General features: G+C 45.3%; 1 protein-coding gene across 5 annotated transcripts in view; it reads left to right on the forward strand.

Moving 5' to 3' along the window:
* LOC111865040 (elongation of very long chain fatty acids protein AAEL008004) overlaps nt 1–24,206 on the forward strand; it is a 101,621-nt gene that overhangs the window by 43,393 nt on the left and 34,022 nt on the right. Inside the window, exon 1 of one of the 5 annotated variants that reach the window (XM_023852750.1) lies at nt 11,501–11,599. The exons of 3 other annotated variants lie outside the window; for them this stretch is intronic. In XM_023852750.1, the coding sequence (XP_023708518.1) occupies nt 11,573–11,599 (27 nt within the window). In that variant the 5' untranslated portion in view covers nt 11,501–11,572. Of the gene's footprint in view, nt 1–11,500; nt 11,600–24,206 lie in introns of those variants that run through there. One more of the 5 variants, XM_023852755.2, reaches the window with a different exon arrangement.

Here is a 24,206-nt window from a genome sequence, read left to right on the forward strand (position 1 = left end):
TTTCTCCCGATGGCTGTTCTTATGACGTCTCTGATCGGTCTAGCTTTCCTTCCCCGTGGCTACTCGCTTCACGACCTCCAGTCCGAAAGTCTGCCGGACGGTCTTGTTGAATTCCCTCTTGCTTCCTAGGCGTCCTGCCGTCTCAGACTTCAGTCCATTTGCCATTGTTACATTCCGGGCCCATCCATCTTCTCGACCGTCGGTCCATTGTGACAGCGTCCCTTACGCCGTGCAAGAACAGCACGTCAGGTCACCCGTTTGCGAACGGCGGCCAACTTCCTCCGGGACCCACCGTCGCCCTGGGTCCGTTTCTTCGGCTGTCGGCGGCGCCACCAGCGCCCCGATATTCTCCACCGCCGCGGACTCTTAATTTAGGGGCGTCCTTCTGCTCCGCTACGACCCCCCACTTTTCTCGATTGGCCTCCAAACCTGTGGTGTTCATTTTGTTGAACGTTTCTTCGAAGACATCCAACGCGGCCTCCATTTTCTCTACCTGGGACTCCATCCAGCCCATCATCCTATCGTGATGGGCATTTAATTTGTCATCCATCCTTTCTTGGTTGGTTTCCATCTTGGCCGGCTCGGTTGGTTCTTATTTCAGCCAGAAGGCGTTCCATCCTTTGTTCCATATCAACAGCAACGAGTCTACATGCTACAATATTGTCACGGATTTGATCAACGCGTTGCCAGACAGCAGCTCTGTAAACGCGGTCCAACACGAAACAATAGAGGAGGCCGTGTTTTTTATCGTCTGCGCCAAGCAACAGTAGGAACGGGGTTCTCTCTGACCAGTTGCTAGGTTTTTTTTATTGCTAGTGGGGTGGGACTAAGTCCCTTGTACTGCGGCCACTTCTGGCCTATTGTACCAGCCCCAGATGATAGGTGAGGGTGATTGTGGAGCAATTGGTGGAATGAAGATTGGCAGGGGAAACCGAAGTTCTCGGAGAAACCCTGCCCCAGCGCCACTTTGTTCAGCACAAATCCCACTTGACCAGACCCGGGATCGAACCCGGGCCACCGCGGTGGGAAGCCAGCGACTAACCGCTTGAGCTATGGCGCGGCCTCTAGTTGCTAGGTTACGCAACGATTCTTACAGTAGAACTGTGTTTTCTGTGTGGTCCGTGCCGCGGCTGTATAACGAGGTTCCAAGAATAACCAAGGAATTTCCATCTGGGGCTCGACACAAAGATTGACTGACTGACTGGCTGACCGTCAGTGACAATGTGACTTTGACTTTTGATCAAGTAGTGAGCATGCTCGCAGTATAGGACAAGGTGAAGCCAGACACAGAAAACACAAGAGACTTAAACTTGGCTGTGGTCAAGCTTACGCCCGTTCAAATAAATAAGTTGCCATTGTAGCATAAGATATGTAAGCTAGGCATGACCTGCTCTGTAAAGCACATACTGTCAGAGGACTTGTGGGTAGTGCAAAATGAAGATTTTCCAATAACATGTTATATGTACAAAATATACACTTGACGAAAGGCCAAGTATATTCATAAGATACAAACCCATCTTCTCGTCAGAGAGGATGTTACATAAGGACTATTTCCGCAAGAGTTCAGTTGGGAAAAAAATCTGGTCGTGGGCCTCAAGGCGCCTGACGCCAAGCCGGACTGATTGGCGCGGTAAACCTCGAGTCGTAAAGTAACTCTGACTCTCTGACCAAGGCAGTGCAGACAATGACTCTAACACAAGACAGACCCGTTAGAGAGGGCGCCCCACAATAACATGACCGCAACTGTCAAACAATAATAAATATCTGCTCGACACCAAGACTAACCGTCAGTCGCAATGTGACTTTGACTTTGACCAAGACAGTATGTGACTTTGACTTTGATTAAGTCAGAGACCCGTGTGGAGTCGGGGTCGAATACTTCCACCGTGACCTCTGAGTCGTAGGAGGCGACGAAAAGGGACGTCTCAATACTAAGACATTAAAATATGGTCGCGAGTCCCAAGGGACTCGGACCTGAGAAAAACTGCACTGGCAAGGACCAGCAGCATGTACAAATGACAGACCCGTCATATCGTCAGAGAGAGCGCCCCACATCAACAAAGCCTGCAACTGTCTGACAGTAATAAAGATTAAGCCCCAGATGGGTGCTTTATACCAAGACAGACCGACGAACTGACCGTCGGTCTTAACATAAATTTGACTTTGACTTGATTAAGGCAGTGACAGAGTTCAGTTGAGCTCATTTCCGAAAATAGTTCCGGCGGAAGTACACGAACAAAGTGAATTGCGACATGGAGTACAGAACAGTACAGGAGGTCAGCCTGTGATTTGAAGATTTATGTGTCCTGTAGTGCAGTGGTATTGGGAGTGTGTGATTTAGAGAGACTTTTATACTTCTTGTGTTATGAATCCGTAAAGACTAGTGCAGATAGACTGAAGAGATTAGTGTGTAGTGATGGTAAATTGTGCAACTCAACAAGAGTATAATGATTATTTGTATTTACGACCTGTAGGTTTTTAATAAATTCAATTACCAATCCAAACCCGCGTCTTAATCACCCAAACACATGACAGTATTATCATGGTGCATAGGAAGGACTAATGAACATTACGAAAGACTTGCATCGCTACTTCTACTCGAACCAGTTGTCTCCAGAACATGACTCCGCAGTTTTCTAATGGTATCCCTCCAAGGTCGTCAAGACATACGTCACATGACAATATATGGTGCGTTGGTATGTGAACTCAGGACACGCAGAGCACAAGGAATACACTCACGACGAATACTGGGTCACGCCCTTAACCTTTGGCACCTGTATCTGTCGAGCTCCTGCTGCTGCATGTTATCCTGGTAGGCTAACATATTTCGACTCTTGGAGTAGCGACTCCGTGAGACAGAAGTGTGAATGCAGGTCGCCCCGGACTGTACGGATACCAGCCGATACAGATATCACGTCACCGCGGAGGAGAAGCTCACGCGACATCGTGACGAGAATTTGGATTATCCCAAGCTAGAGTCATCGAAGTAGTACTTTCTGACAGTCAGTTGCATTCAGACCACTACTCGCGTGGTGCAGATCTCTTTGCGGACTGCCATCTTATAAGGCCTCGACTTTAGCACACTGCGGATGATCTTTTTCAGAACGTCCTGTGGGCAGACGAAGCATGTTTTTCGTGTCAGGGTGTGTTCAGAATCCACAGCAGTCACCTCTGAGCTTGTGATAGTCTTTGTGCTATTGAGTGAATGTGGGCATGATGTCCAAACTGGGATAATCGGAAACATTGAAGAGGCCCCTGTTCACTGCCTGGCAGACGGACTGCTGGACGATGTCGTGATTTTCCGGGAACTGTTATAGTGGGGCTGCTTGTAGATGCGCCTCTAGCTGTGGTTTCAATACAACGGAGCACCAGTGCAGTTTGGGGAACATGCTCGGCTGTGGCTGAAAGCGACATAAGCAGGACAGACTGGACATCGAGAGCCGATTGCATGGCCTTCTCGGTCGCCGGATGCAGTTCTGTCGAAAATGTCATGGCAAGACTTGAAGCAGTTGCGAGAACAGCCAATATCAACTTGTAAAACGTTTTGGGGCGAAAACAATGCATTCGGCACAAGGCCGTCTGCCTTGAATCGGATGGAGGCCGCTTCGGAAACCTGTTGTAATTACATGGTACCCTTTTGTTAGATCAAGTCATAGCTTGTGCAATATTTTGATTTTTTTTGAGGAAGTAATAGCGTTATGGGGAACCTGTGAGCTAAGTCCTTTTCAGTCTGTTAAGCAAGACGAGTCGAGGGTAGTCTCCCGGTTTCTGCTTTTCAGAAACCGTCTGTCTTCCGTTGCATTGTCTGTCTCTTTGCTGACATTTTTTGGACGTGTTTTTCGGTTCGTACGAAACTTGAGCAAGACAAATTGTGAGCGGAGACGAGAACACGCAGTATGTGTCTGCCCTGCTTGTCGATGTGTATATTTGAAGCTATTCCACTTCATAATGTTATATTTTAGCGTCCTGTTGCACTGATTTTCATCCATTATATGTATACAGTGGCCGTCTTATAGTGCACTCAATTTCGCCTGTCACTTCACAACATGTTTCGGCAACATAGTGCCATCATCAGGTGTCCCAATTACGTCAATCTATTGCATTGCCTGCCCTCATATATTTTCACAACACCATTTAAAATTATTTAAAAGTCCGTATTTGTCAATTATGATAAATTTACACTCGCTAAAACTTGTTAAGATAATTCATCTTATTTGTCTTAATTAAAACTTGCATGTGGTTCGTTCACTACGGGGTCGTTTTTCTTATTTTCTGTGTAAACCGCGTCTTGTGATGTGTGTTCCCTTCTTAGCTGCGAGTCTTCCTCTTCTATGGGTTTCGATGGATCCTGGGATCCAGTTCTCTGACGGAATTTACTTATTGAGTTTATTGACCCTTCTAGAGCAACATAAAATTAAAAATAAAAGGGTAAATTTATGGCTGTAACAGGCCGTGGAGGCACATAGGGTTGTGAGACATTGAGATTCCCACATTTTCTAGATAATCGGCTCACATATGGCGGTGAGGTTGTCAGACTTACGCGCCGGCAAGCAGCCCTTTACCTCCAGAAATATTCCCGGTACTCATTTCTGTTAGGGGATGAGTCGACCCCCGGGCCATAGTGCAGATGGAAGGATTAGGTCCATTGAAAAATTCAATTACATTGCGAATCGAACCAGCGACCTTATGGCTTGTAGCATAGTGTCTCAACCTACAACGCTGTATATATACCACCCTGCTTTAATATACAAACGTTCTACATTCTCCCCACATTAAGGTTTAGTTTGATTTTCACAATAAAAGCGACTCTTTCTCCACATATCATTTGCCTGTTTTGTCTTTGTAATGGGGGCTCAGCGATAAGCCCATACATAGATGAAATTATTGGGGATCATCAGTGTGGGTTTCGACGTAACAGATCAACTACAGTTCAGATCTTTTGCATTCTTCAGATACTGGAGAAAAAATGGGAGTACAATAAGACAGTTCATCAATTATTTATAAACTTCAAGAGTCTATGATTCAGTTAGGAGGGAAGTATTGTACAATATTCTGTTAGAGTTTGGGATACACGTGAAACTACTTAAGCTGATTAAAATGTGTTTAAATGAAACGTAACATCCGTATAGGTAAACAGTTGTCTGATAAATTTCCTATCCGGAATGGTCTAAGATAAGGAGATGCTTTATCGCCACTACTTTTCCGCTTTGCTTTAGAATATGCCATTAGGAAGGTCCAGGAAAACCAGGTTGGGCTGAAATTAAACGGGCACATCAGCTGTTGGTCTATGCCGATGATATGAATCTACTGGGTAATAATATACGTAGGTAAGTCAATAAGTAAGTTACAAATGAATATAGAACTTAAACAAATAAGAGTACTGATTTGAAAAATCCTGTTATTTCTCAATATAATCTCCCTGTACATTGAAGCATTTGTCCCATCCCTTCACAAGCCCCTGAAAACCAGCAGCATAAATTTCTTTGGGCTGCTGTCGGAACCAGGCAGTGACTTACCTTTATACAACTTCATCGTCGGGAAAATGTTCAGTCGAAAAATGATGTTTAAGATGGCCGAACAAATGGAAGTCGCTTGGAGCAAGACTCATCACCTGTGATGATTATGTCCTTCATCGTGGTAGCGATTGAGGTGCTGTAATGCCAGACCCATTCTTTGCATTTTGTGTTGTGGGGTCAGCATGCGCGGCACCCATCGTGCACAGACTTTGTGAAAACCTAACCTGTCATGCATTATGAGGTAGGCCATGCCGTGTTAACAGCCAATAGCAGTGGCTATAGTGTCTATAGTTACCCTTCTGTAAAGGCCGCGCCATAGCTCAAGCGGTTACTCGCTGGCTTTCCACCGCGGCGGCCCGGGTTCGCTCCTTGGTCTGGTAAAGTGGGATTTGTGGTGGACAAAGTGGCGCTGGGGCAGGTTTTCTCCGAGTACTTCGGTTTCTCCTGTCAATCTTCATTCCACCAATTGCTCCACAATCACCCTCAACTATCATCTGGGGCTGATACAATAGGCCAAAAGTGGCCGCAGTACAAGGGACTTAATATGACCCCACTAGCATTAAAAAAAATAATACCCTTCTGTAGGGAAGTCACCGCCTGGTTCCGACAGCAGCCCAAAGAATTTTATGCTGATGGTTTTCAGGGGCTTGTGAAACGATGGGACAAGTGCCTCAATGTACAGGGAGATTATGCTGAGAAATAAAAGCATTTTTCAAATCAATACTCTTATTTGTTTAAGTTCTACATCCATTTGTAACTTACTTATTGACTTACCCTCGTACATACCATAAAGAACAACACACAAACTTTGACAATAGTAACGAGGTTGGTCTAGAAGTAAACACAGAGAAAACTAGGTATATGTTGCTGTCTCGTCACCAAAATTCAGAGCAAAAACATGACATAAAGATAGGAAACAGATGTTTTGAAAATGTGGTACAGTTTAGATTTGGGAACGACGATAAGAAATCAAAACCTGATTGAGGAGGAAATTAAGAGGCGATTGAACTCTGGTAATGCTTGCTACCATTCAGTCCAGAACCTTCTGTCTTCTCGTCTGTTGTCCAAAAACATAAAAATTAGAATATACACAACTATAATTTTACCTGTGATTCTGTGTCGGTGTGAAACTTGGAGGAACACAGACTGAGGGTGTTTGGGAACAGGGTGTTGAGGAGAATATTTGGACCGAAAGGGGATGAAGTGACAGGAGAGTGGAGAAAACTGCATAATGACGAGCTTCATAACTTGTACTCTTCGCTAAGTATAATTAGAATGATCAAGTCAAGGAGGATGAGATGGGCAGGGCATGTAGTACGAATGGGGGAAAAGAGGAATGCATATATGATATTGGTGGAAAGCTAGAAGGAAAGAGACCACTGGGAAGACTAAGGCGTAGGTGGGTGGACAACATTAAAATGGATCTTATGTAGGATGGGATGATATGGATTGGATTGATCTGGCTCAGGATATAGACCAGTGGAGAGCTCTTGTGAACACGGTAATGAACATTCAGGTTCCATAAAATGCTGAGAAATTCTTGAGTAGCTGCAGATTTGGCTTTTCCTCAAGAAGGGCTCAGCTCCATAAGTAAGTAAGTAAGGAGGGCTCAGTGAGTTTTCTCTGACGTAGTAACTGAATTGTTATATACTTTTAAATGAACTTTAGGCTTGAATGAATAAAACAAAGTCTTTATTAATTCACAATACAAATGTGGAAGTGGTCATCCCCCTTTCTGGTACTTCGATGCTCGCAGTGGCCAGTGTTCACCTTGATGAGTAATATTTCTTGTTAAGAAATCCAGCTACAAGAGTCAAACATTAAACAATATCTTCAGCCAGCTCATTCCAACCGATATTTTACACCATGTTTTGTAAGATACGCCTACATTTAAGGTTGTTCTTATATTTTTGAAAATATCAAATTCAGTCTTCGCTTAAGGTTTTCACACCGAAATATTAAGTGCATATCTTGTTTCCCTGTTGTCACTCTACACATTATCATCATCATCATCACCATCACTACTTATGGAGCTGAGCCCTTATTGAGAGGCCGCCAATTGTGCAACTACTCAAGAACTTTTCAGCTTGTTTTGGAACCGAATGTTCATTACCGTATTCACAAGAGCCCTCCACCGGTCCCTATCCTGAGCCAGATCGATCCAGTCCATATCATCAGATCATATCTCTCTAAGATCATTTTAATATTATCCACTCACCTACGTCTTGATCTTTGTAATGGTCTCTTTCCTTCTGGCTTTCCCACCAGTATCCCATATGCATTCCTCTTTACCCCATTCATGCTTCATACCCTTCCCATCTCATCCTCCTTGACATGATCATTCTAATTATACTTGGCGAAGAGTACAAGTTATGAAGCTCCTCATTATGCAGTTTTCTCCACCCTCCTGTCACTTCATCTCTCTTCGGTCCAAATATTCTCCTCAAACACCCTCCACATCCTGCTACTTATCTCTCTTTGGTCCAGCTATTGACCTATATGCATTCATGTCTTCTCTGCTACACAAAATTCCACGAAGAAACAAGAAGCTCTGGGAAGAACTAACCGCCTACTTTTCTTTGATACGACACGGACGGCATAGAAAAGGACGGTTTCAACAATTCTTCTTTGCCTCGGGAAGGTGTTTACCGATCTGTAGCCTAGCAACGGTGGGAGGATATAGAGACCCACAGACTCTCCTTTGATACGACATGAACCGTATAGAAAAAACGGCACCTCCAACAATTCTTCTAACATTGCTTGTATCCGTTGCAGCGGTAACATTGCCTAGCAATACATCCAGACACAGGCTGATGGGAGTCCAGATGGAGTCAGGTGCCAAACATACCAAGTTTCGTAAATATTTGGGTGGATGCACAGACACACGGAAAGCAAGGAGATCTTTCATATTTTCAATGTAAGGAAAGTAGGCTAAAAATTGGTTTCAGTTTTGAGGTTACGGTAGCGGTGATTGTTCAGATTGTTGTCTCATGGGCAGGACATGGTGACATATTCCAAAACCCGAAGGTTCATCACCGTGTTCACATGAGTCCACCATTGGTCGCTGTCCTGAAATACATTGAACCCATTATCTATTTAATAATATTCTTTCATATACGTGCATGTCTCGGGTGGTCTCTTCCTGTAGAGCTTTAGACCCAGATGTCTGAATTTCTCATCACAAGCCGTGACGCTTCTAGCTTGAATTCTGGAGCTGCCCCTTTGGGACCGCCTGACCTGACAGATTTTTTCTGGTTTTCGTCAGTACTTGCAGGCATACCGGCTATGACCACTGCGTTCCACATCATTTGATTTCATTATCCAGTATTCCTATCATTGGACGCTTGTAGTTTGAAACATTGATAGCGCCTTCGCAAATAACAATTTCGATGCGGACAAATCCGACACTGTGCGTCGCCTGGCTGTCCCGCGTTGCGTCTCGTGAGTCCGTCTTCACGGCTACTCTCTTGTACACGGAGGCGCTCGGTACCCCCTGACCCGTATCCAGTTGTAACACTGTGCTTCCGTCTTGGGGATAAAGGGCGGCCTGCCGGCGCGTAAGGCTGACAACCTCACCGCCATCTGTGAGCAGATTTTCTAGAAAATGTGGGAGCCTCGACGTCTCAGAGCTATAACCTGTTACAGTGGTGGCTCTACCTTACCTTATCTTTAAGACGAACCTCTGTGTTGGCAGAGCGGAGGGGGGGTGAGGTGGATTTCGCTAACTGAAGTTTCACTCCTGTCAGAACTGCGTGTGTTCTTGAACTGACAAAACGTCAATGACATGCGTTCTTCTGACTATGTAGTGTAATATCTTTACCGTGATTAGCTTCTTAACTGCAGGAATTAGAACTGGGGCACACCTTTTGAATGAGAACGGATGTGAATGAAGAGTCTGACGCAAGAATTTGTTGTGAAACGAAATGAAGTGCCGAAAAGACCGACAATATTAGCAGCAGGTTAGAAAATGGACACGAGGCTTAAAACAGATCATGGAGGACAAAAACCGGTTGCGAAGGTAAGCAAAACCTTTCCATAACAGATCAAAAGGCCATTGGTCCGGATGTTGCATTTATCTCAAATTGCTGCGGACACAAATCAAAGATAATCCACAGCGAAAATATTGCACTTGAAATACAAAAACGGAAGTAACTTTGAAGAGTTATGTCTTCTGCAATATAACGCTGTGTAGCCTGATGAAAGTCAGATGACGTTTCGGGGGAACATATCGCCTCTATAATCGGGGTATAATAGTAAAAAAGCAAAAATCAACATGAAGCAGGCAGCAAGCAGATCTCAGCTTCCTCTTCGACCCTGAAGGCAGATGCGATATGCTTCTCCCAGATGCCGCCCTCTTACAGAACTACGTACATGGTGTTGCGCCGCTGTAAGCACCCGAAATCCAACAAAATTGACTTGTCCGTGGTCATAATATTTCGGATGAACACACTTCCTCCGTCTTCAGAGTAGAATACTAACAAACTACGTTGTGTCATAACCCAGAAGACGGACAATATGAATTTCCATCGCCTTGCAAAGCTCACGTGTCTGGAATTCGTTGAACTTGCGCTGTAAGCAATAAACTACTCGAAATGGAGTCCTCTTGCAGTGCATATAGAAGGAAGCAGGTAGGGTGTCCCTCGTTTTGCAGTAGGATATGTAACGGAGGCTGATCCTTGCTCTGAACTAGGCAACGGCCGACATCACACCGTAGTACAATCTGACGCCCTCTCAAGCCTGCATGGAATATTGCAGCTCAAATATTGGATATGCCATTGCGTTAAATGCAGTCCTCACTGCGGTGCTGTGAGGAAGGTATGGCCTCCACCTTTATGGTCAAGGAGTTGTTGATCTGGCTTCTTCATCGACCCTGAAAGTGGAGGCTTTATGCTACTCCGAAAAGAATGGTTCTCTCTCCGAATTACACGTCGTTACAACTCACAAGACGAAACCCTTGAAGATTTTTGCATGCTTTTGTCAACTCGTAGTACGTGGTGTATGTCACTATTCGGCCTCTCAAGAGAAATTCATTTTGTGGCCGCAGTTCTCGTAGCGGCTGATCCATTCTATTCATAGTCTGGCATTCTTTTACTGATGTTTCATCTTCAGGACTAAAGAGAGAACCCCCCCCCCCACACACACACACATTGGTGATGTTTCAGTACTCACACTGATTCCCGTTGTGTGTCGGCCCCAAAGCTGCTTATCTGGACCTACGTATCATACAGCAGCATTTCCCAGTTTCCGCACGGATGGTCTAGCGGTCAGAGTTCCTGGCTACAGATCCAGAGGTCCGGGTTCAATTCCCGGCGCAACCAGATTTTCTGAGAAGTAGTGGGTCTGGAATGGGGTCCACTCAGCCTCGTGAGGATAATTGAGGAGCTATTTGAATGGAACAGTAGCAGCTCCGGTCTAGAAAACCAAAATTAACGGCCGTAGGGATTCTTTGCGCTGACCACGCGACACCCTCTATCCGCAAAAGTTAGCACTAACTTCGCCGACAAGCGGCGGCCGCTCGGTCAGTATAGTTCTCTTGCGGACTACAGGCCACGGAGTTTTGTTTTTTTGGGGGGGGGTATTACGACCTCTTCCTTGCACATCCTCACCTGTTCATTAATCGTCGTACCCTTCCACGCCTTGTCGCCTGAAATTTTGGCAGGAATCATTACTAAACAATAAATAAATAAAAAGCAAAACAAATAGTTTTATTGTGGGATTCGTGGCTCTCGCGCCAGTGACTATGAAAACATTACCGTCGTCTAGGACGTGACACCGTGTAGCCTGGTAAATTGTTAATGTGGTTCAGCAGGAAACTACTGCCTGTAGAAACAGAAAGCTTTGTGAGGGTCTACCTACCAGACGTGACGGTATCACATCAAGAAGCCTCCATTTTGTGGACATACGATGTGGGGGCAAGCCTCAGTAACGTGGCGGTCTGATGAGGTAACGCGCTGAGATGGCGGGGGTACTGGAAGACAGCGAAAGTTGCTGGGACCGCCCGTTCAGGTTGAGGGCCCAGCAGTGTGTGTTGGCGCGGCGCGACCGGCGGGCGGTGGATGGTCACTGTGAGGACTGTGAGGACTGTGAGTACTACCGTGAGCTGCTGCTCTACTGCATAAGGGACACACTCTAGTTCAACTCTCTCGTAAACCGGAAGAAGTGCGTCGAGCATAACATGCTTTTCTTTTTCAGTCTTCTGTACAATTTCTGTCCCAAACATTTTTCGACCCAATAAGTGTGTGACTAGTTGCGCTCTGGATGCGTGTCGACATTTCTCTAAAGTTTCTCTTCTTCTTGCATGATTTTAATATTAGCCCCCGAATATTAAATTAATTAATAATCCCTTCAGCGATTCTCTAGTTGTTACATACGGCAGACAGACAGACGGACGGACAGAGACACTGCATAGCGAATTGGCACATTTTTATGACTTTGTCGCGAACGCGTCCAACGTAAGCAAACGTATTTGGCAGAAGTTTTCTTAGAGGTGGAGATCCATATTGTGGTCTTGAGAGCTTTGATGTCGTGCAGTGTGATACATGGTTTCGAATGTTTGTATTTTTCCCTGAAGATGGAGACATTCTGTTCCACATAGAGAACAGTAGCGAGATGTTGTGAACACTGACTGAGTGACTTCAGCTTTTGAAGAAGGATTGAGCTGTACGGATATAGTTTCTTTGTTTGTCAGTTAGGTAGAAGAGCAGGACACGGTTTGTTTCACCCTAACGCAACCTTTCGCTCGGAAAGAAACTGAAAGTAAACGGGACACATCAGCTGCAGGTCTACGCCGATGATGTGAATCTATTGGGAGAAAACATAAGAGTAGATACCGTAAAGAAAAACACCCAAACTTTAATTGACGCAAGTAAGGAGGTTGGCCTAGAAGTAAACGCAGAGGAAGCTAAGTATATGTTGCTGTCTCGTCACCAAAATGTAGGGCAAAATCATGACATAAAGATGACTAACAAATCTTTTGAAAATGTGGCACAGTTCAGATATTTGGGAACGACAGTAAAAACTCAGTTTTTAATTCAGAGAAAATAAAGCGGAGATTGAATTCGGGTAATCCTTGCTACCATTCGGTCGAGAACCTTTTATCTTCTCGTCTGCTGTCCAAAACGAAAAATGTTGCGTGTTGTTTTGTATGGGTGTGAACTTAGACTGAGGGTATCTGAGAACAAGGTGTTGACAATATATGGACCAGAGAAGGATGAAGTGACAGGAGGATGGAGTAAGTAGCGTCATGAGGAGCTTCATGACTTCTGCGCTTCGCCAGATATAAATGGAATAGAGATGCATTTAGCACGCATTGGAGAGATGAGGGATTTTGGTGGGAGTGTCGGAAGGAAATATGCCACTAGGAAGACCAAGACATAGGTTGGAGGACAACAATAATTGGGCTTTAGAGAAATGTGATGGGGTGGTATGAACTGGATTCACATGGCTGACCTTAGTGATCAGTGGAGGGCTGTTGTGAACACTGTAATGAACATTTGGGTTCAACGATCAGAATGTTTTCAGTAGCTGAGGGACTGATGACATTTGAAGAAGGTCTCAGATTCGTGGAGCGAGTTAGTTAATACTCTAAACAGGATTAACCAGTTTGTCGTTTTAACGGACGTGTGGTGAGTTCAATGCAAGGTAGGAACTGAATTTTGTTTACGTGAATTTCGACGTGTGGTGAGTTCAATGCAAGGTAGGAACTGAATTTAGTTTACGTGAATTTCGAACTTACAGAGGTTTTAGTGTTATATTTACTCACTGTTTTTCCCTCAGCATGAGAACTGATTCCACGCTATTTCAAAGAAAGGGGTACAAATTTTGCTCCATTTTATTGTAGTCTTTATTTTGATAGAAGAGGACAAGGCAAAGTGTTGACAACTGAATAGCAACACTGGTGTTTCCTTGTACATTAACAAATATAAGTGAGCCGGGATAGCTCAGTCGGTATAGCGACTGGCTACTCTGGACGAGTTCGAGTCCCGGTAAAGTCAAGAATTTTGTTCACGTTGTCCAGACTGGTTCTGGGGCCCACCCAACCTCCTATAGAATGGGTACCGGGGTCTCTTTCCCTGGTGGTTAAGCGGTTGGGGCGTGAAGCTGACCACTTCCAGTTAGTGCCGATGTCAAGAAAATTTAGCTCTATAATCCACTCCCCCATACACTTTCATAGCATAGTGCTTAATTAGTTAGGGACTCACTCTTTTCGTCTGTTGTCCTGATTCGAAACTCAGAACACCCGTTACGTTAGTCAACACAAAAAATTAGGTCTGATATCGGGTCTTAAGTGCCGGGATAGCTCAGTCGTTACAGTGACTACGCTACGAGCTGGAAGATAGTTCAGGTCCCGACACGGTCCCAGATTATCCATGGCATTGTAATGGTTCTGAAGCCCACTAATCCTCCCGTCCTCTGAGTACCAGAAACAGTTCCCTTTGGGGTAACACGTCCGGGAGCTGACCACTCACCTCAATTTAGTACCGATGAGAGTAAGTGGACCTGTACCTCCACCCCCACACGTTTTCATGGTAAAGTAAAAAAGTAAAGCTATCCCTGTACCAGGCCGTGAAGGCCCATAGGGTTGTGAGACGTTGAGGTTCCAACATTATCTAGACAGTCGGCTCATAGATGGCGGTAAGCTTGTCAGCCTTACGCGCCGGCCGCGCTTTACTTCCCAAGAAAATTATTTAATTAATTCCTGGTACTCATTTCTGTTAGAGGCTGAGTCGACCCCAGGGCCATAGTGCGGCTGCAAAGATTAGATTAATTGAATTGGGACTTGAACCCGCGACCTTCCGGCTTGTAGCATAGTGACTCAACCAACTACGCTACCTTGTGCCCCCACACGTTTTAATGGTCAACAGTTTAATTGAGCAGAACGACAAATTCACCTTGACGTTCATTGAGAGCAAGCAAAATGCGTCCGAGCAGAGGTCACTAGAAGGACATGTAGGAGCATAAGTTGCCTTGGTAGTGTCTGGAGAGACTCACGAATTCTTTTAAATCCACGGACGGCGGCAAAAGGCGCAGAGGCTATCGATGGGAAAAACCAAGGCCTACCCAAACCGAGATAGCGCAGTTGGTATAGTGACTGGCTATGGGTTGGACGTCAGAGGGTGGGGATTCGAGTTCCGGTAGAATTTTCTCTTCTTCACGTCGTCCAGACCGGCTCTGGGGTCCACCCAACCTCATATCCAATGGGTACTGGGGGCTCTTTCACCGGGGCGTGAAGCTGATAACTTACCCCAGTTACTGCCGAGGTCAAGAAAACGTGGATCTGTACATCCACTCATCCTTACACCTTATTGGCGTAATGCTTGATTAGTTAAGCTCAGTGACAACTTTACCTGCTTTACCCGAGTAGTACGACAGAAAAAGATGTCGTAATGACTCGTAATTATTGTCTTGGGCGATTATCGGTTGTTGCATTCCATTCAGTCGCATTGCATGTTCGCGAGAAGTAGGTCTCAATTGCCGTGCTGTTTTGCACTAACTTGCTAAATACCATATTACATTAGAGCAGTGATTGCCTCACAGACATGAGTACAGTAACGCTCTACATCCTGATCTAGCAAGTATTCTTCTTGTGTATATGACGTGTAGCCGAGCGGGCTAAGGCATGTACTGTCTTCGCTCTCTCGGAAGCCGGGATCGTGGGTTCGAATCCCACATAAATCATAGATGTTTTATGTGTGTTTGTACGTTTATTTTATATTTATGTTGTCCTGTGTTTGGTGGGTAGAGGCCTTGCGACGAGCTGATCACCCGTCCAAGGAGTCCTACCGTCTGTAAATTGATCATGAAACTGAGAAATCAGCCCGATGCCCCGAAGTGGGAGCAGGAGGAGAGAGAACAAAAATATATAACGATCAGGCCTGCATGTAATCATGTAATTGTCATTGATCTGATGAGCGTAATGGTAAGTTAATTAGGAAATTATGCTCAGAATTTAGCGGCAAGTCTTATAAGCTTTCTTCCGTATTCCTTTCGAGCCCTGCATACTGTCACATAATATGCGTGACAACTGACGAAGTTTGGATTGGTAAATGGATCGTTTGGCCACTTAGTACAGGTCGTAACTACAAATAACTAAAAAAAATCTCCATTTCCACACTTTACAGTTCACTAGAGCACACAGTTTAGTGTTCTCAGTCTGTTACTTGACGTTTCCTGGTAACGGATCCAACAACGGCTATTCCTTTGCCTCCGGCTCTAGTTCTCTCTTCACAGACTCCCGTGCAGAACTATGCTCTAACCTTGTCCCTTGCTTGTAACATCTCAGCTCAGACGACCCAGAAACACCCCGTTTCAAACAGTACTTTCATTGTTGCGCGTCGATTCGTTGTTGTGGAAACGTGTATACCGAGCCGTCGCTCAGAAACGGCACTGATATATCCGTCAATCTCACTGTCGTTACATAGCAACGGCTCCACAAGCTACAGTATTATCGAATGATACGTCGAAGCCGACGCTTAACTCCACCTGGCAAGAATAACACACACAAATAGTCAATCGTAAACCTCCTCCTTTGTGTGATGCACTACAATTGAAATATCATTACCAGCGCACTATAGTCCATTCGCGGAGACGAGAGAGTCCTCGTAAACAAATGCACGCGGTATCTCCTTCGCTCTTTGAATGAAATCATGCAGCGATCACGTGATGCGTGTACAATTGCAGGGGCGTCCAAAGTTCGCTCTTCAATCTGAACGCATGTTAACGTGCGTCCGAATGCAGTGAGTACACTGAGTAACTGCCCGCTTTGTCCACTCCTTGCTGTCAGCTGTGGCGACGCGGAGCTTGCTTTGTTTACGCTGTCTCGTCTCCGCGAATGGACTGTAGACACGATACACCTCTTGCTCGTTTGTGACCTCGTGCAACGTGTTAACACTTCGCGCCATTTTATGCTTTGTTATACATCGAAATGTGCAGAGACCTCATCTTCATGCTGATACGCTTACGGTAAGAGAAGCCCTGTACGCGGACACAGCCCAGTTGGGGCAAGTGCCGCAGGAAACGCGGACCGTCTTAGTCTATTCACTGCGCATGGACTGAATTTTGATATTAGCATCGCGAGGGCTACATTAGGACGACATTCTGACGCGGCCATTGGCAGTGCACGTGAAGAACGTGAGATTTGGGGAGTGATGTGGAATGCGGCAGAAATTTAACGACTTCTTGGTGCAGCATACTCCCTCGATCATCAAGGTCTAGAATTCAAAATTCTGCTGCACGACGATGCTTCCCAGAAGACAGCTCTCTTCATAATCACAGCAGCTCACTACGGAAAACCTTGATCCTGTTTGTTGAAGGCCGAAGATTGAAAATCACGGGGACACTAAGCTGGACGACCTGGGTAGTGCCACTGTGCTGAGTGTTCGAGAAAGGAATACATAAATTCACGTTATGTAATTAAGCCAAGTCCAGTCCAGTAAACTGCTACCGGACCTCGCCAGCGTAGTGATTCTTGGTTCCGAGTCCCACGGGACCCATGACCTAATTTCACTATTTAATGTTTAAAAGTTCAGTTCGTACCCTACACAAAACATACTGTGTGTGTTCATGACAGCCAAGAACCTTTTAATACTGTTTAAAAAATATTTGCTATTTAATGTGAGAGTCATACGAAATATACATACGTTATGGGGAGAATGCAGAGTTTTTGATGCCAAATTGTGTGGTACGTGTGGTTACCATTGTGCTTTAAAGGCCTCGACCATTACAGTCAACTGCAGACCAGGTTTCCTCTGCTCCGTGTTCCTCATAAGAGCATATGAGATTTGAGGTTCTAACACCGGTCATATGATGATGAGTTCGGAGGAACATATCGCCTCCAACGTCAGGGTCAAAGTATAAGCCAAGCAATAGATCAGCTTGAAGCAGGTAGTAAGCACGGCTGGCCACATGAAAATCTAGGCGAACTGTTTCTCCGAATCGGCGGTCATCTTGAACAGACTACGCAGAGGACAGAACTCCTCATGAGTCCATGTTGCTGTATTGTGTGCGCCATGTTTCCTGACCAGGATAGTGAAATTGTGCCGTGATTAAATAGGCACTAGGCGATAATGGCGCGTAAGTAAGCCAGCGATAACCTCTGCACTAGATCGAGGTGAATGGTGAGCTTCGCGCCTCCGTCGCTTTGGCCCAAGGGAAAGAGCAAGTTCAGTGGGCTCCAGAGACTGTCCTGTCCCTGCCGAGAATCGAACCCCAATTCCCTGGTCCGCAGGCAGCTCGTAGCCCGTTCACGTAGCTAGTTTAGAAATGTTTCCCCATCGTGGGATCGTTGTCAATACAGAAGTGATGTGAGTTGCACAGAGTCTGACAAACTGAGGGACTGTTAGTTTTCTGGCAGCCACTGGGCTCTGTGTCAAGTAGTTTGGAGAAGCAGTCTTAGTGTCAGTATGCTGGTCTGCCTGCGCCTTGCTCCCCCTCCGAAATGGCACGTTGTAGACGAAAGACTTTCCCCTTTGAAAGACAACCACAGGGAAAACAATCATTTTTCTCTTCGGTGCAATACCTCCCAGCCAGTTTTCCCGCTATTTCCTTATGAGAAATTCATTCGGACTGTGACAACAATGAATGAGTGACCTTAATATGTTTCATAGTAAACATGGTATAGAAACTAGTCTCCGCTGTTTTATGGTGTTATGTTTCAGTTCTGACATAATTTGGCCGCATGTTCGAGTGGCTAGGACATTAAGCTGTGGTTTCATGTGCTTGAAATTTCACAGATAATTGGTGCTGTTGTCTTTGTAAAGCCCCCTCCACCACAAGAATTGTGTTTTGAAGGTCACAAAACGACGTGTGTGAGCCCATGCAAAAACTTAGAGACAGTTAAACGCAAATAACCACTGGGAACAACAGAACTCTTTTCTCAAATGGTACTGCAGATTTTTCCGTACTCTCAGCGCTAGTTATTAAGAAGGGCGAGCGCGGAAACTGGATGCACGTAAGTAAGTGTGCCGATGTTATCAAAATTGTGTCCAACTTTCTTCCCTCAAGGCTGATTCCATACGTAGGCGAAATATTAAAGATGATAATCGCGAATTCCTATGTACTTAGCTACTCATGAGGGTTTTTTTTTACCGGAGGCTGGAAAAAAAAGATGGACGTCCAGTGGGTTAGTGCATGAGCTACTTATTAACTCTAAGAAAGTCTATATACCGAGAAATCGACTGAAGCAGTAATGCTTCTGACGTGTATAGGGAACATGCTGGGTTCGCATCTCGACCGGATTGGCCTGACTGAGGCATTTTGTTGGTTTTCTCTGCCGCTTTAGACATAAGCACCATAAACGACACGGAGACCGTTTCTTTCCACGTCCTTTTCAGTTATCTTACTGGACTCAATGTAGACCGAGGTGCTAAGAGAGTCGTCAACCAGCCGACGAGCCTAAACGTAAGAAAGGCTCTGATTCACGAGAGAAATATCGTCGGGAAGTTTCATTCGGTTTGGCAGGGTTGTACCTATAAAGCCGGTTCGCGAATTAAACGTGTGTTGAAACCAGATATTGGCGAACGTTTCCTAACTGCCTGTTACATTCCAATGCAGCGATCCGGAGCAGCAGAAACAGAAGAACGAGATCAGCCGTGGCGCGTGCGAATTCCCTTAAGGCGGGCGCTAAGAGCAACCCGAAGCAAGCAGTTCATTGTTATGTAACGCTGCTGAAGAGTGGCGGAGCGCGGCCAACATCGCCTCAGTGTGGAATGGAGCGTTGGTCTGCCATTGTGTGACAAGTGTTGCGGATGCTGGGACTGCATTGACCCCGGGACGTACTGTTCATCTCTTCAGAATGACGAAGACGAGGCTCAAGAAACTGAAAGCCCAAATCCTAAGTCTGTGGCCACACGAGCGTGTCAGCAGCTTTCGCGTTCTGCAAGATACTCCTGTCACGTGAGGGAGTGACTCAAGACGGGAGTTTGGATTGGATATTGGATTTATTGGCCACTTTAACACACAACTCATAATTACACTTAATTAAAGCGCCATTGCTGATTTCCACACTTTACTAATCGCTCCAACACACGCTCTCTTCCAGCCCTCAGTATCTTCACTAGACATTTCCTGGTAACGGCTTCTAACAATGGCCATTCCTCTACTTTCATGATTAAGCCCTCTCTGAACGGCGGCCTATTCTTGTTCCAGTTGTGCTACTTGTAACCCTTCGGCAAGGACCAACGTAGAAAACCTCGTTTCCAACAGAATCTCCACTGTTGCAGAGGGAATCTGTTTGTCTGCGATCGTTGCCTAGAAACGACTCTGGTATATTTTCTTACATCGCGGTCGTTGCATGCTAACGGCTCTACACGCTACAATACATTTTTATTATTGTCGTACCATCTGCTCCTAGGTCGTCATAGTGGTCTCTTTCCTTCACGGTTACTGCCAAAATTTTGTATGCTTATTTACCGAGAAGGTTTGCTCTAGACTTGTGTTCTGCAGGTGGCCTGGTTACAGGCCGTCGTGCACGGTTTTAGAGGTGTTCTTCAGTCCCTCCATGCATAGTCAGGATATTAGTCACGACCGTTTCCTTCCACATCCTTTCCAATTTATTATCATCATCCAACCACTCGACACTGTATCGCAGTACGAGTTACGCTGCAGAGTAAAGCAGAGAAACAGAAAAATTTAGTGCCCCTTTGCACCTAAAACTTCATGCTTGAGTACATTTTGGCTGTGTGTGGTGTGGGGGGTGTTCTTACTCCTGTTATTTATTACATTTTTAACTAACTGACTAACAAACTTTCTATCAGGAAACCTGAAGGCTCAGATCTTAGTTGCTTTCCCAAAATGTGTCGTAATGTCATCTACAAGTTCGTGACAACGGTTCGTTAATACAATAATGAATTTCCTGAACATGTCCAGTTTTTGTAGGAGACAACGTTTCGGAGCTAGGCACTGTTTCCGTCTTCTGGTAAGAAATATATTCAACTGGGCCCAATCGATATTTTGCACTGCCACAGGTGCGAGGGGTCACACGTGTCTTCTTACCTTAACTGTCGCGGATGGTTTGCTTTGCTTGGTTCATATACCGTGTGTTGTGTTGCTTTTGGAGCCTGGACATAGTGACTAGCTCCACTGATTGAACCCAAAAGAGCAGGATTCCTCCCTGAGGACGGAGGCACAGTCCAGAGTCAGAAATGTCGTCTCAAATTAAACTTAGGATGATACTGAATGTTTGATATTGTCCTGTCGTGTCTTGACCTCCTGTATGCAGCCTCTAGCAATCCGAACAGGGACCTTGAGGCTAAGGCCAAAACCTCGGAAGTGCATGCCTCTCGCAGCCTCACGGAACTCGTCCCTTTCACTTTTGTTTCTTTTTCAATGTGTACCGACCGCCTCTGTGGTCTAGTGGTAAGAGTTCCTGGCTACAGATCCAGAGGTCCAGGGTTCGATTCCCGAGGCTACCAGATTTTCTAAGAACTAGTGGGTCTGGAACGGTGTCCACTCAGCCTCGTGAGGATAACTGAGTAGCTATTTCAAGGAAATAGGGGGTAAGGGATTCATTACGCTGACCACGCGACACCCTCTATCCGCTAAAAGTTGGCATTAACTTCGCCGACAAGCGGCGGTCGCTCAGTCGGTATAGTTCGCTTGCGGACTCAAGCCACAGATTTTTTTTTGTACCAGCAGCCGTCGTCTGATCCCGATTTTAAAATTTGGAGACCGCCTAAAGAATTTATATGAAGGTGGAGAATTTTGTACAGAGCGAAATACCGATAATCAAACTGACGTATATTCCTTAGCAGTCGACAAGTTTTCTGAGGTAGCTCTTCAGTTGTGCATGAAATATATGGAATTCTCCTCCTCAATTATGGAACCACAAAATTAAAAATGTGCCCCCTTCATTTTCTTTACTTTTTTGTCTTCGAAGTAAAATAAGTATGAACGACAATCTTCTATGAAATTCGTCTCTCTATGCGTGCAGGGTACACCGCAGCTATGGCAGGAAATGAGGCGTCACCTGTCTTCTCCTCATCCTTGAGGCTTTGGCTTGAGTCACTACAGGCGCGGTCAGCCGGCGGTTGTATCAGAATGCTGCCCAAATGCGTTTTAAGGTTGCTATAGCCTGCTTAACCTACTCATCATAAAGTTGCGTGGGCCCGAAGCCGATCTCCAACCGAGAGTTCCTAGAAAAAAAATAGAATTCTGTGTCACGTTCTCCAATAATTTGCCGAGAGATAATACGGAATGAAGTGAACGCATAATACAGGTTACCTCTCTCTATTCCAACAGGATCTTCATACAGGTCCGTGTTGGCTGTTAGGGTTGAACTCTTCCACCTGCTGAGCTACTATCAGCCAATCCAGGGATGCCATTTCACTGCTACCTCGCGGGACTCTAAGTTTCATAAGTCGATAAGTCGATACTATGGTGCGGGTACGACGTTTCGGAAACTTGATGATTGAAGTGCCTGCAGTGTGTTGCTCTGAAACGTTGGTATACAGTCTACCAGACTACATGGTGTCACCAAATAAGTTGGCTCAGGCGGTAAAATTTCTGACTTGTATTAGAGAGGTGTTAGGTTCGAATCTCGGCTAGGACGTCGAGTATCCTGACAGAGGACTTGGGCGATTTCTTCGGTCTTGCCAGAAAAAATGCCAGGATAGTACCTTTAAGTAGGCCACGACTGCTTTCTTCCATATCCTTTGTCCTTGTCTTTTTATTCGACGTCATGTAGTGTCACTTACTGTCAGCGTCGTTAACACACATCACACTTGAGGAAAACGCGCAGTGTCAAGCAACAGGACTTCAAGAGCAACCGGCGTGTGCGTCCAGTTAATGGAGTCTTAACAACAGGTTAAGACGCGTGACGCGCCCCCTTTGTGTGTAATGAGTACGCAGATCTGTACCGGAAATTATGGACACTTACGGGCGAAGTAAAAACTGCGCACAAATTCGACGAAAGCTGGTCCGTTAACGGTATGGGCTGTCTGTTCGCTGATGTGTTCTGCTCCCGTCTTCAGATAGTTTATTGTTTGTCATTATACTGTGACATGACGCCTGAAAGGCGAAATGGCGGAGCCAAGAAGACGGCCGTTGCTAGAGAGTGGCTGAGTGATCACATCGTCTCTGCGACAGCGGTGATGACACGCAAGAATGAGAGAGCTGTGGGAAGCGGTGCGAGTCAAGAGTTGCTATAGCTTAAGCCGAGGACAGTTCTAGAACCCAGAGTAAGGGGAATTTTCGCAGTTGTAAGCCGCTACCGAGCAACGGCTAATGAAGACTGAGAAGATTTTATGTGTTCTGCAGTTAAGTGATCTTTGGAGTGTGTAAATCAGTGAGACTGTCATGGCTTGTAGTTACGTTTTGTAAATGTTCTGTTAGTCTAATTACGAATCCAAAACGCTACTATAGTCACAGTATCACGTGATAATGCTGACATATCGAAACCTAAAAGAGCAGACTGGCGCATGCGCTGTATGCCTGTCTTGGATTCAGGCCAATTTGTTTTTTAATCAACGCTGAATACATTTTTCCTTTGATACAGTAAGGTATATAACAAAAGAAACTCTTATAAAGATACGACTGTTTCTTTATCGACTTGAATATCAGACGCATTTACGTTAAAGACATAACACAACACTTTACCTTATTCCAAATTCTGTTAGTAAAAATAATAATTGTAGCATGTAGACCCGTTGCTAAGCAGTAACTCTGTAAACAACGCCCGTTGCTAGGAAACAAATTCCTAACACGCACCAATCGACTAACTGGGAAGCGACGTTGTCTACGCGGGCCGTTTGACAGCTGCGTGACGTTACAATAGAAATGTTGGGATATATGTTTTCTGTGCAGTCCGTGCCGAGGTGTTACAAACAGGATAAGTCTAGAGCTTAGTTAGTTGTGGGACAGTCGCCAGCCAGTAAGAACATGAGCACGGAAGCAGAGGACATTGATGAGACCGTCATCAGTCAATGACTGGTGAAGACACAGAAGACTGAAAAGACTAAGTACGTGCTGTAGTGAACTGCAGACTGTGTGAATTAGTGAGAGTGCTGTAGTTTGCTTGTTTCATGGGAATTATAGATTGACTCATCATTAAAATTAAACGATTTCAAGCGAAGGAAGTACAGTTACAACAGCCTGTATAGCATCATCTTCTGTTGGTTGCATTTGTTCACACCAGATGTAGTAATATTAGCATTACTGGTTGTCCGAGTCTTGTTTGCAAGATCGATTTGAACGGCGCGAAACAATGGTCATTCTTACGAGACACGCCCTGCCCCGGAGTCGTTGAGCGTGACAATGGTTTTATCGTATGAAAGTCTCGAGGGATTGAGTTCAATTATGTGATCGGACAAAATGGAGAACGAATGACATTCGTGTTCGTTGTTACGGAATGTGAAGCAAAAAGCTCTCGGACTGGTCACAAAAAGCACACGTTGCTTCAGAGTGGACGGGCTTTTTCATCTCAGGTGTTGCACGAATTTTGAACAAGTGTTTTTGTCGAACTCTGATCTGTTGAACTGACACAGAACTTTTGCTGAAATATAGTAGAGGTATGGAAGTAGGACTTGCCACTCGGACAGTCCCTATTGTGGTGTTCTGGGTTGTGGCACCGTATAGTCTGGTTGGTGCCATACTGTTTCGATCTTGGGGATGCACTACATTATGGTAGTTAGTTACTTAGTTATTGGAGAGGGTGGGTTTCCCCATGCACTTAGACCTGTATTGGTCCATTGTGCT

Source organism: Cryptotermes secundus, unplaced genomic scaffold (assembly GCF_002891405.2).
Source record: "Cryptotermes secundus unplaced genomic scaffold, Csec_1.0 scaffold971, whole genome shotgun sequence".
NCBI lineage: Eukaryota > Metazoa > Arthropoda > Insecta > Blattodea > Kalotermitidae > Cryptotermes > Cryptotermes secundus.